This window comes from Macaca mulatta, chromosome 7, assembly GCF_049350105.2.
Source record: "Macaca mulatta isolate MMU2019108-1 chromosome 7, T2T-MMU8v2.0, whole genome shotgun sequence".
Taxonomy (NCBI): Eukaryota; Metazoa; Chordata; class Mammalia; order Primates; family Cercopithecidae; genus Macaca; species Macaca mulatta.
Genome location: NC_133412.1, coordinates 110,404,543 through 110,418,944, shown reverse-complemented (window position 1 = coordinate 110,418,944; position 14,402 = coordinate 110,404,543). Strand labels below are relative to the sequence as shown.

Sequence of the window (14,402 nt, the reverse complement as noted above, 5' to 3'; positions counted from 1 at the left end):
AATAATAGCTTGAACCCGGGAGGTGGAGGTTGCAGTCAGTCAAGATCATGCCACTGCACTCCAGCCTGGGCGACGAAAGCGAGGCGTGGGACTCCTTCTCAAAAAAAAAAAAAAAAAAAAAAGTTTATTAAGGAAAATTCACTTGTACCATTATGTTCTGCTAAAAGTTTTTAACAAAATTGCCTATTTCAAATATGAGCAAGATGCAAAGAAATGATATGGCAACTGTGAATACACCACGAATACAACACAAAACATGCAAAAGAAATTAGTTTGTAATAAAATGAGAAAACATAAACCAAGGTGCTATGATTTGAATGTTTGTCCTCTCCAAAACTCACGTTAAAATTTAATTGTCAGCCGGGCGCGGTGGCTCACACCTGTAATCCCAGCACTTTGGGAGGCTGAGGCGGGCGGATCACGAGATCCAGATATAGAGACCATTCTGGCTAACACAAGGAAACCCCGTCTCTACTAAAAATACAAAAAATTAGCTGGGCGTGGTGGTAGGCGCTTATAGTCCCAGCTACTTGGGAGGTTGAGGCAGGAGAATGGCATGAACCCGGGAGGCAGAGCTTGCAGGGAGCTGAGAGGCGGAGCTTGCAGGGAGCCAAGATAGCGCCACTGCACTCTAGCCTGGGAGACAGAGCGAGACTCTGTCTATAAATAAATAAATGCCATGGTAACAGTATTAAGAAGTAAGACCTCTGAGAGGTGATTAGGCCACTAGGCTCCTCTCTTATGGGATGAATTAATGTCATTATAGAAGGGCAAGTTTAGCTCCCTTTTGCCTGTTTTTGCCCTTCTGCTTTCCACCATGTGATGACTCGGCAAAAAGGCCCTTGAAAGTTGCCAGCACCTTGATCTTGAATTTCAAGCCTCCAGAACTGTGAGCCAATAAATTTCTGTTCATTATAAATTACCTAGTCTCAGGTATTCTATTATTGCGGCAGCATGAATGAAATAAGACACAAGGGAAAGAAGAAAATTTTCCTACCCATGGTTGGCATTTTATAAAGAAAAAGAAAAGAAAATCATTTCAATAAAAGAGAAGGGGCTAAAACAATAAAGTGAAAAGAGAAATATAAAACTTAAGGAAATAAATTGAGAATCAAAAATAAACAAATAAATAAAAATTACATACATTAATTAGAAAGACCATGGAAAGGAACAATGACAATTGGGATTACCAACATAAAGGAAAGATTTGTAATCATCACAGTGAATGCAAAAGCAGATTAAAATATTAATCATTATTGAATAGATAACATATAAGGACAAAAATGTCCCGTATAAGTGTATCTGGAGTCTCTAAAGTAGAAAACCTAAAATCCAAAACATTTGTAGACCTAAAATTCTCATGAGCCAGTTGTGATGGCTCACAGCTATAATCCCATCACCTTGGGAGGCCAAGGAGGGAGGACTGCTTGAAGCCAGGAGTTTGAGACCAGCCTGGGCAACATAGCAGGACCCTATCTCTACAAAAAAACTTATTTAGAAAGTAAAATTTCCACGAAATAATAGCACGGAACCATAAAAAAGCACAAGATCATGTCCTTCACAGGAACATGGACAGAGCTGGAGGCCATTATCCTTAGCAAACTAATGCCAGAACAGAAAACCAAATACCACATGTTATCACTTATAAGTGGGAGCTAAATTATGAGAACACATGGACACATAGAGTGGAACAACAGACCTGGGGCCTATTGGAGCATGGAGGATGGGAGGAAATAGAGGATCAGGAAAAAAAACTAATGGATACTAGGCTTAATACTGGGGTGATGAAATAATCTGTACAAAACAACCCCAAAACCCAAGTTTACTTATATAGTAAACCTGCAAATGCACCCCTGAACTTAAAATAAAAGTTAAATATTTTTAAAAAGGTAAAATTTCCATGAAATAAAGGAAGAATCAAATAATCCTTTGAAAAGCATGCTGTGGTCCCCAAAACCTTATTAAAGAATGATGAACACAATTGCCCTGATTCAGCCCTACTTTAAGAATAAAGGATGAATCCTTCAGGTATCTGACAAAAAAAAAGGCAGACACACACACACACACACACACACACACACACACACACACAGCCAGGCATGGTGGCTCATGCCTGTAATCCCAGCACTTTGGGAGGCTGAGGTGGGTGGATCATTTGAAGTCAGGAGTTCCAGACCAGCCTGGCCAACATGGTGAAACCCCATCTCCACTAAAAATACAGAAATTAGCCAGGTGTGGTGGCACTCACCTGTAGTCCCTGTTGCTTGGGAGGCTGAGGTGGGAAAATAGTTTGGATCCCAGAGGCGGAGGTTGTGGTGAGCTGAGATCACATCACTGCTCTCCAGCTTGGGTGACAGAGCAAGACTCTGTCTCAAAAAACAAACAACAAACAAACAAAACCCACACACACAAAGGGATCGGGAATCTGATTGATCTCAAGACTTCTTTTCAGGCAAACAATAACAGAAGACAAGAGAGTAACATTTTTACAATGTTTAGAATAAAAGGATACTTGACTCAAGAATTATATTCATAAAAAAACTTGAATACAAGGATAACACACAGCCAATCTGAAGCATGTTAAATCAGAGAACAAGGTATTTATGAGCTCTTACTTTGAAAGTGAAATTCATTCACCTGCTGTGATATTGTGAAATAAATATTTGGTCATCATTCCACTCCCCCACTCCTTTCCTCACCTACAGGCAATCTCCAAAGTGATGTCTTTTTGTATGCTAATGATTAACTGATAGCTGGCAGCCCTTAGATACCTTCTGGATGGAGGCTGGTCATGAGGAAGGCTGTATGATTAAAACGTTGTGACTCTGAGCTTCAACCCCCAACCTCTGCAGAGGGGCCTGGCAGTTAAGTTGATCACCAATGGCCAGTGGTTTAATCAATCATGCCTACGTAATGAAGTCTCCATAAAAGACCCAGATGGACAGGATTCCTAGAGCATCCTAATAGCTGAACATGTGGAGGTTCCTGGAGGGTGGTGTACCCAAGGAGGGCATGGAAGCGCTGCACCTCTTCCCCCATACCTTGACCTATGCATCTCTTCATCTGTATCCTTTGTCATATCCTTTATAATAAATGTAAGTTTTCCTTGAGTTCTGTGAGCTGCTCTAACAAATTAATCGAACCCAAAGAGGGAACAGTATGAACCCTCACTTGAAGCTGGTCAGTCAGAAGTTTCAGAGGCCTGGACTTAACGATTTTTGTCTGAAGCAGGGCCAGTCTTGTGAGACTGAGCCCTCAACCTATGGGATCTGATGCTTTCTCCAGGTGGATAGTGTCAGAATTTAATTGGAGGACACCCAGCTGGTGTCTACTGCAGAACTGATTACTTACTTGGTGTGTGGGGAAAATAACTACACATTTGGTCACAAAAGACTTCTGTGTTGACTGTTGTGTTGAATAAGAGAAAAGAAAAAAGCACGTTGAGTTTGTGTTTTTGTTTCCACTGACGCACCCAGTGATTCCTCACAATAAAAAACTCAGGGATAAAAATGCTATCTATGATAAAACTTCCAGCAATGATTATTCAATCCTTTTAAAGTTAAGATTAAACAACAGGGCACACTTTGGCTATAAAAACTAACATGGCTATAGAAATGAATACAACTTTTACAGATTTTTTAATGTGAAATTCTTAATGAAAAAAGTGGAGTTTTAAAGTGCTTCTTTCTTTCTTTCATATGAGAAAAGAACTTTTATCTGAGGAATGCAAGCCCTTTTAATTATCAGGCCCAGAAAGAATGAAAATGAGACTGCAATCATGTCCTACTTGCCACCCTCTGAGCTATGTATTTATCTTTTTTTTTTTTTTCTTGAGACAAGATCTTGCTCTGTCACCCAGGTTGGAGTGCATAGGTTCACTGCAGCCTCCATCTCTGGGGCTCAAGCGATCCTCCCACCTCAGCCTATAAAGTAGCTGGGACTACAGGCATTTATCACCATGTCAAGCTAAATTTTTTAAATAATTTTTTTTTTGTAGAAACTGAGGCAGGCAGATTGCTTGAGTCCAGGAGTTCGAGACCAGCCTGGGCAACATGGCGAAACCACGGCTCTATTCAATTTTTAAAAATAAATATATATTAAATAAAAGAAAAAAATTTGATGACTCCAACACCTTTTTTTCAGTCTCATTTGTTATTAGAAGAGTGTTTAGAAAATAAATATAGTTTATTGAGAGAAAATATTGCATGAAGTTCAAAATTTTCTTCAATTTCACTTCAATTGACTATTACTCTTAAATTCAAGTTAACACTTACATAGCACCCACTATGAGCCACGTACTTTTCAATATTCAGTGATTTGGCTAGGTGCAATGGCTCATGCCTGTAATCTCAGGGCTTTGGAAGGCCAAGGTGAGAGGATCGCTTGAGGCCCAGAGTTTGAAAACAGCCTGGGCCACACAGTGTGACCCCATCTCTACCAAAAACTTTACAAATTAGCCAAGCATGGTGGCATGTGCCTGAAGTCCCTGTAGTCATAGCTCCTTGGGAGGCTGAGGTAGGAGGATCACTTAAGCCCACTTCAAGTCTGCAATGAGCTCTGATTACACCACTGCACTCCAGCCTGTGTGATGTAGCAAGACTCTGTCTCTAAACAACCAACCAACCCATACATATATATATATTTTTTAATTATATATATCAAATATTTTACATATATACATATATAGTCAACAAGTAATTTAGTCCTTATGACAACCTGTATAAGTCCTCATAACCTGCACTATTATATACATTTTGTAGACCAAAAAACTGAGCCTTATAGACTTTGGGTAATTTGTCCATCGCTATACAGCAAGGAAGCAGCAGAACCAATATTCAAAGATAGATTGGGTTCAGAATCTGTGCTCTTAGTCTCTACATTACACTGCTTCTCAAATACAACAACATGTAGAGAATGAATTGATTTTTATCGAATTAAATCTATAGCTACCTCCAATCAACCCCAAGCCATCTATCCTTCTAGGTAATGATATTTAAGTATATAAGAGAAAATGTTTGAAATAATGTTTCCCTATGGATAAAGATGGTTACTTTGGAATAGGCATTGTGGAATTTAGGTGAATGTTTTTGTTTCTTTATTTGTTTTTTTTTTTCCAACAAGTTTAATGGTCTACAATGAGCCTATCAATCTTCAAAAAAATGAAATCATTAATCTAAACAAAAAACAAATATTACCTAATCACAAGTTGAACACATATTATTAATTATTTGTGGCTTTTTGTCTCCCCAGTGAACCATGTTTTAATTAGCACTTTACTCCATTCCTCCAAGAGTCTACTACAACACGGGACAAAGTAAACATGCCATAAGTATGCTGATTGATCATTAAATATTAGATTACTGGATTCTATCTATCTGTACAGGTAACATATTTCTAGATGTTCTAGGGCCTTTCCACTAAAGCATATTCCTTAGACTACCATCATGTGTAACATCTGGGAGCTTGTTATAAGGACAGAATCTCTGCTCCCAACCCAGGCCTAATGAACCAGAATCTGCATTCTGACAAGATCCCCCAAGTGATTAGATTGTACATTAGAATTTGAAAAGTACATATTTCTAGGGCATTGTTTCTCTAAGTGTAGTCCATCATTTATCTATCAGAATCACATGGGTTGCTTTAAAAAATGTAGATTCTTAGGCTCCACCCTATTCAAGTATCACTCAAGTTTAAAAACCAAAGCTAAAAAAAACTGCAAGTAAAAAATAGTAAAGAACAGGAACAGGGATATTAAGCAGAGAGCAGTGAAAGACTTAGATGGCTCAAATAAATTTTAAAAGTGATAATAAGGAGAAGAGGAGATAATAAAAAGAGGAGTCACATATGAAGGAACAACAAAACTATGAAGAAATAAAGAAAGTAATTGTATTGAGAGTGATGTGCAATTCTTTCTCTCTTTTTTTAAATTGACTGCTATTCCTGACAGGCAAACTAGCATGCCTAAGGTTTTAGAAAAAGACTGGAGAGGTCGGGCACGGTGGCTCACACCTGTAATCCCAGCACTTAGGGAGGCCAAGGTGGGCGGATCACAAGATCAGGAGTCTGAGACCACCCTGGCTAACATGGTGAAACCCCATCTCTACTAAAAGTAAAAAAATAAGCCAGGCATGGTGGCAGGTGCCTGTGGTCCCAGCTACTCGGGAGGCTGAGGCAGGAGAATCGCTTGAACCCGGGAGGCGGAGGCTGCAGTGAGCTGAGATTGCGCCACTGCACTCTAGCCTGGGCAACAGGGCAAGACTCCATCTCAAAAAAAAAAGAAAAAAAGAAAGAAAGAAAAAGACTGGAGATATGCAATTTCCTAGGGTAACACATTAAGAATGAGTCACATTTTTGAATACGTAACTACCACCTAAAGCATACCTTTTATAAGTGCTCCTAATATCATACAGAGTTTTAAAAGTGTACATACATGTTTAGAGACATTTCCATATGCTTCGCTCGTGCAATTGCTTCATCTCTCTCCTCAATGGCTAATTGCAGTCTAGACATAACAGCTTTATCACGTTCCTTCTGCGCAAAATACACTTCTTCAACCAGAGCTACCAAAATATATAAAGCACACAATCAATCATAGAAAATAAAGGAGAAATATATACCTTTAGCAAAAATAAAAGCCATAAGTAATTATTATTGTAAGGACTACTCATTAAACTGAATTAATATCAATTAATCAATTCAGAAAATAGTATTTTTAGTAATAGGTACTGCAAAACTGGGATACCACTTCATACCCCTAAAAAGAGCAAAAATTTAAAGGTCTAATAATAGCAAATGTTGTAAGCCTGTGAAATAAAGAAAACTCTCATACATATTGCAGATAGGCAGATACATTTCTACAACCATCTGAAGAGCAATTTGGCAATGTTTATTGAAGTTGAAGATAGGCCTAGCCTAGCAAATCCCCTCTTTGATATGTAGCCTAGAGAAATTCATGCACATATGTAAATGTAAACATGTACAAAAATACTTACTGCAGCATTGCTTATAACAGCAAAAGGTTAGGCATAACCCAAATGTCCATCAACATTAACAGGAATAAATAAATTACATTCAGAATGGAATACTACCCAGCATTTAAAATGACTTGACTATGGACAAATGGACAAATCTCAAAAACAAAATGCTGGCAAAAATAGCAAGTTTCAAAGTAAAACAACTCTACCCACTACTTATGAATAGACGCAGTTAGTAAAAATAATACAATGAGCAGGGCAGGCACGGTGGCTCACGCCTGTAATCCCAACACTTTGGGAGGCCTAGGCGGGCAGATTACCAGGTCAGGAGACCAAGACCATCCTGGCTAACATGGTGAAACCCCGTCTCTACTAAAAATACAAAAAATTAGCCAGGCATGGTGGTAGGCGCCTGTAGTCCCAGCTACTCGGGAGGCTGTGGCAGGAGAATGGCGTGAACCCAGGAGGCGGAGGTTGCAATGAGCCGAGATTGCGCCACTGCACTCCAGCCTGGGTGACAGTGTGAGACTCAGTATCAAATAAATAAATAATAATACAATGATCATGAAAAGGGTAAACACAAAATTCAAAATAGTAATTATCTCAGTGGGAAGGTGGAAGGGGAGGAAAGAAAATGGGTAAGGGAAGAATAAAATAGGACAATGCTCTGCTGTTATAGTAGTGCACATCTGCACAGAGCAGGGGACACTGTTGATATAGATTTTAATACAAATGGCATCATCTAGATTTTTGCAGCACTGTATCAGGAGCTTTAATGTTATCTGAAATTATCATTTCTTAAGCATAATTTTATTGTTTGTATGTTTGAAATCTTACATAATTTTTTAAAACATTACTGCAATGTGGGCCAGGCACGGTGGCTCACGCCTGTAATCCCAGCACTTGGGGAGGCCAAGGTGGGCGAATCACATGAGGTCGGGAGTTCAAGACCAGCCTGGCCAACATGGTGAAACCCCCGCCTCTGCTAAAAATACAAAATTAACCGGGCGTGGTGGCACATGCCTGCAATCCTAGCTACACAGGTGGCTGAGGCAGGAGAATTGCTTGAACCCGGGAGGTGGAGGTTGCAGTGAGCCGAGATCACACCATCGCACTACAGCCTGGGCAATGAGAGCGAAACTCCATCTCAAAAAAAAATAGTAATATTACTGCAACATTAGACAAAGAGGGCCTCAAATACCTGAATTGCTGAACCAAATTTTATTTATACTGTCGAACTACAAAATAAACTTCAGAAATATTTTGAAATGCTCTTTTAGTTTGTAAAGCATTGGATCCCTGCCCAAGGATTGTTACAGATTAATATACAGTTAATCAAGATAGTTATTAGGCCCAGCATGGTAGCTCACACCTATAATCCCAGCATTTTGGCAGGTCAAGGCGGGAGAATCACTTGAGCCCAGGAGTTCGAGACCAGCCTGGCCAACATAGTGAGACCTTGTCTCTACAAAAAAATAAAAATTTGGTAGGCCAAGGTGGGAGAATCACTTAAGCCCAGAAATTTGAAACCAGCCTGGCCAACTTGGTGAAACCCAGCTGGAGCCTAGGAGGTACAGGCTGCAGTAAGCTGTAATTGTGCCACTGCACTCAGCATGGATGACAGAGTAAGACCCTGTCTCAAAAAAAAAAAGTTATTATTGTATTTCTTAAATTGTAAGTAGTGGAAAAGTGGTGGTAGAGTATTCAGCATGGATCTAACTAGCCAGTCAGTTCACACCCTGGGCAAGATGGCATAAAATTTCATTACACTACTCAAAACAATATGTAATTTAAAACTTATGAACTGTTTATTTCTGAAATGTTTCACAATATTTTCAGACTTTGAATAACTGAAACCGTGGAAAAAGGAACCACAGATAAGATGGGACTACTGTATCAATTCCCCATGCTGGTTTTTTGTTGTTGTTGTTGTTTGTTTGTTTTGAGAGTCTCATTCTGTTGCCCAGGTTGGAGTGCAATAGTGAAATCTCAGCTCACTGCAACCTCCGCCTCCCGGGTTCAAGCAATTCTCTTGCCTCAGCCTCCTGAGTAGCTGGGATCACAGGCGCCCACCACTATACCCAGCTAATTTTTTGTATTTTTAGTAGAGATGGGGTTTTGCCATGTTGGCCAAGCTGGTCCCGAACTCCTGACCTCAGGTGATCCACCTGCCTTGGCCTCCCAAAGTGCTAGGATTACAGGTGTGAGCCACCACGCCTGGCGCCTCATGCTGTTTCGACAGCAACTTCTATCAACTGTAGTACACAAAAATGAATTTTATTTTTCCCTTCTAATGCTACAGAATATCCTACCAGTAAGGGCAGTAATAACAGCTTGGAGAAACCAACATGGTGTATCTTGCATAGTATGGTTAATAGCATGGTGTATGGAAGAATATGAGTTTTAATTGTGATCTAAGGTATTAAGGGTTAGCAACCTTGTTTTTGTTAATTTCTTACATTATTTTAGTTGAAGTTCAGGTATATAAAATGGGTAAAACACCACTATTCATGATGTTATGAAAAATTCAATTAGAAAATATATGAAAGCTCTTGGCCAAATAAATAAAATAAAGTGGATCATCAACAAATGTTAGTTCCATTCTACCACTACAGTAAATACTCAAACCACAGTCACAATGTGGCTTAATTCCTAGACATATTAATAATGTGGTTTTGATTAATTTGTACTACTCACATATTAAAAATCTAAGTCAAAATTCCTCAATTTTTAGCCTTTTTCATTGGCAGGCAAAAATTATGTAAGGGACTGAAAGAAAAATTATTCTGAATCCATTCTATATTGTATGCTGCATACCATATTTATATTAATAATAGTTTATCAAAAATATTGCAGTGGCTCACATCTGTAATCCCAGCACTTTGGAAGATCAAGGCAGGTGGATCCCCTGAGGTCAGGAGTTTAAGACCAGCCTAACCAACATGATGAAAACCCATCTCTACTAAAAATACAAAACTTAGCCAGGCATGGTAGCTCACACCTGTAGTCCCACCTACTTGGGAGGCTAAGGCAGGAGAACTGCTTGAACCTAGGAGCAGGAGGTTGCAGTAAGCCAAGATTGTGCCACTACACTCTAGCCTGGAAGACAGAGCAAGACAGGGTCTCAAAAATCAAACAAACAAAAATACGGTATTCTAAGATTTTTTAAGTTTAACATTATCATATACTTCTAAGTTGCCTCCTTAGTGCAGCAGGCAGCACATCAGTCTAATAAAATACTTCTAATTTGTAGGCCAGACAGAAGGGACAAAATGATGGTAAATAGTGATGTAAGCATAGATCAACATGCTACCCTGAAATATTCTGAGATATCAAAATGTTAAAATACTAATTACTAAACTTTAAATGCCAATAGGTTTCCTTTCATTTCTATAAACTGTGGCCAGATCTTTATACAGTTACTTGTAATGCAAGTTATATACCACTTTACATGAAATAGTACCTGATGAAAGAGGTAAGACTAGCATATCAGGTGCTTTAGTAATAAGTCCAAACATCTCTATGCTTAAAAGTAAGTATTATATACAGAGGGCTTCTTTGGTCCTGTGTGATCAAGAGAAAACATTTTTTTTTAATGCTACTTCAAATCCAAAGATGTATATGTGCATTTAAAGGATGTTGCCATTTAAGTATTCTAAGGTTAAAATTTTAAATGCCAGAAAACACACATGCACAAACACATAAAATCTAGTTATAGAATTTATAAATGATAAGAATGTTTTTCAAAATTAAGGCATTATTCTAAAGATTCAATGCAATCCCTATCAAAATTCTACTGTAATTCTTCACAGAAATAGAAATAGAAATAGAAAAAACAATCCTAAAATTCATATGGAATCACAAAAGACCCCAAACAGTCAAAGCAATTTTAAGTAACTACCATTTAAAATATATCACAAAGCCAGAGTAATCAAAACAGCATGGTGGCTGAGTGTAGTAGCTCACGCCTGTAATCCCAGCACTTTGGGAGGCCGAGGCTGATGGATCACCTGAGGTCAAGAGTTCGAGACCAGCCTGGTCAACATGGTGAAACCCCATATCTACCAAAAATACAAAAATTTGCTGGGCGTAAGTGGTGCATTCCAGTAATCCAGCTACTCAGGAGGCCAAGGCAGGAGAAGCACTTGAACCTGGGAGATGGAGGATGCAGTGAGCTGAGATCACGCCACTGTACTCCAGCCTGGACGACGGAGCAAGACTTTGTCTCAAAAAAAAAAAAAAAAAAAAAACCAGCATGGTATTGTCATAAAAACAGACACACTGACCAATGGAACAGGATAGAGCATCCAGAAATAAACCCACACAATTATGGTCAACTGATTTTCAACAAAGGTACCAAGAACACACAATGGAGAAAGTACAATCTCTTCAATAAATGGTGCTGGGAAAATTAGATATCTGCATGCAGAATAAAAATAAGCATCATCTCATCCCTTATTCAAGAACCAGTTTAAAATGCACTGAAGACTAAAACATAAAACCTGAAACTGTAAAACTACTAGAATAAAACACGGGGAAAGTTCCATGACATTGGTTTAGACAGAGACTTCCTGAATATGACCCCAAAGGCACATGCTATGAAAGTAAAAACAGACTAATAGGATTGCATCAAACTAAAAAGCTTCTGCACAGTTAAGGAAACAACAGTAAGAGACAACCTACAGTGTAAGAGAAAATATCTGCAAATGACACATTAATTAAAAGAATAATACCAAAAATATACATGGAACTCGAACTACTCAAGAACAATTAGCATGACCAACATGGTGGAACCCTGTCTCTACTAAAAATACAAAAATTAGCCAGGCCTGGTGGCATGAGCCTGTAATCCCAGTTATTCGGGAGGCTGAGGCACAATAATTGTTTGAACCCGGGAGTTGGAGGTTGCAGTGAGCCAACATCGTGCCACTGCACTCCAGCCTGGGCGACAGAGTGAGGCTCAGTCTGAAAACTAAATAAAATAAAATAAATAAAAATGGGCAAAGAACCTAACAAATATTTCTCAAAAAAAGACAAATGGCTAACAGTTATATAAAGAAAGCTGCACATCTCTAATCAAAAGAGAAAGACAAACTAAAATCACAATGAGCTATCACCTCACCCCTGTTAGATTGGCTATTATCAAAAACATGAAAGATAACAAGTGTTGGTGTGGATGTGGAGAAAAGCAAACCATTACACAATGTTGGTGGTATTGTAAATTAGTACAGCCATTTTGGAAAACGGTATGAGGTTCCACAAAAAACTAAAAATAGATTACCATGTGATCCAGCAGTGCCACTTCCAGGTATGTATCCAAAGGAGTTGAAAGAAGTACATTAAAGAGATGCCTACACTCCCATGTTCATTGCAGCATTACTCACAATAGCCAAGATATGGAAACAACAGATATGCCAAACAATGGATAAATGAATTTTTTTAATGTGGTACAATGGAATACAATACAGCCTTTAAAGGGTAGGATTTAGGTTTCTCAGCTGGAAAAGCTGAAAAAAAGAAGGGATATTCTGTCATTTGCAACAACATGAGTAGACCTAGAGGACATTATGCTAGGTGAAATAAGCCAAGCACAGAGAGACAAATACCTCATGATTTCACATATGTGGAATCTAAAAATGTGGGACACACATAAGTAGAGAGTAGAACAATAGCTACCAGAGGCTGGGGGTGAGGGTGGAGGAGGAAAGGAGAGATCTTGGTCAAAAAATAAAATTTTCAGTTTGACAGGAGGAATAGGTTCTGGTGATCTATTATACATCAAGGTGACTGATAATGAATAGTAATGTATATTTCAAAAAGCTAAAATAATGGATTTTAAATGTCCTCATCACCAAGAAACAGTAAGTATTTGAGGTGGTAAATATGTTAATCAGACTGATTTGATCATTTCACAATGTATGTACATGTACTGAAACATCACATTGCACTTCATAAATCTGCAAATCATACATCAATTAAAGGAATAATATATACAGTTATTATTTGTCAATTAAAAATAAAACAAAAAACCCTCAAAACCAAAATTAAGGTATAACTGAATGACAATTTTTAACATCTATTAGGTTAGATGTGAAATTTGTTGCTTATAAAAAATCCTGATTCTGGAATTCAGTACTTTCGAAGGATCAATATGCAACTCTCAAACATTTTTAGTAAAGAAAACTTAATTGTAAACACTGAGCTTTTCCAAGGTGGATGACTATTACAAAGTTCACTAGAAAATCAATATAGCATTTTAGTTGGAATTTGCTCATTAAACACCCACAGCTCTAATGCAAATTATGATGGAATGAATAAAGCAAATACGCATGCTTCTTTCTTTTTATTAAATGTAAAATCTACTGTTAATTGCATCTCATATGTCATACAAACTTTTCTCCTTAACTATTAAATAGAAGCTTTAACAAAAGTCATTAGAGATTCTCTTTCTTTGACTTGAATAAATTTCAATATTTGTTCAGTAAAGGTTCACAGCAGTTAAATTACATTAACAAATATTATTAGCTACTATGTAAGCCAACCAAGTAAAATACTTATAGTGTAGGTAAAACAAATTATTGGGTGTTTACAATAATATTTGGATATCTCCATTTTTAAACACGGTTATCAAATATCCTATAATTCTTAGTCAAATGAGAAAGATTCAGAGAGGATCACCCGTACCCCCCTCAACCAAATACTCAAATTTGTTTAGTAAGCTAATTGTTTTCTAATATGGGCAAGAGTAAATATGAAGAAGCTGAACCATACTAAGTATGAGTTTATTGAGTCAAGGCAGAGTACATATTTTCTTAGTAGACCCAAGTCTATTGACAAATCCATATTCCACACTTTTCAAACTACTTTTAAAATACAGTAAGAGTGAGACAGTACCTTGGATAACATTCTAGTTTAAACATTGGCTCATGATTCTCTAAATAACATAATTTGGAGGACAGACATTTTGCAGGAAAAAAAATCCATCTGTTAACATCCTATGGTAGTTACATAAACATAAAAGGCTAAATTAAAAAGAAGGAAAAATAAATCATTAGGATTTTAAACATATCAAATAATAACTGGATAATAATTCATGCTGGAAAATTCTAAGCAATATAGACAATAATTTTGTAAAAGATCAGACTTTACTACATATAAAGAATCTCAGATTCTATGAATATCTACCATTACAGTTTTACCTGAGCAATAACCATCTGGAGAAGAATTATAATGATGTCACATTGATTTCTTGCAAATCTGAGAACAATTGGCATTTATAAAACCACCAAATATATATTCTAGAACTACAAACACTATATATTTTAATTTCCTTAATAATTGTAATTTTTCCTTCTTTGCATAAACTGGTTATTGGAAATTTTAAAATAGATGGTAGATGACCCACACCAGTAGAAAATTAACCAAAAC

At 37.6% G+C, this 14,402-nt stretch overlaps 1 protein-coding gene across 22 annotated transcripts in view; it reads right to left on the bottom strand.

The window, feature by feature from the left end:
* Positions 1 to 14,402, bottom strand: part of MIPOL1 (mirror-image polydactyly 1) — a 410,565-nt gene that overhangs the window by 311,720 nt on the left and 84,443 nt on the right. For all 22 annotated transcript variants that reach the window (XM_028851506.2, XM_077940917.1, XM_028851505.2 and 19 more), the window contains one exon: positions 6,431 to 6,560. In XM_028851506.2, the coding sequence (XP_028707339.1) occupies positions 6,431 to 6,560 (130 nt within the window). The remainder of the gene's footprint in view (positions 1 to 6,430; positions 6,561 to 14,402) is intronic.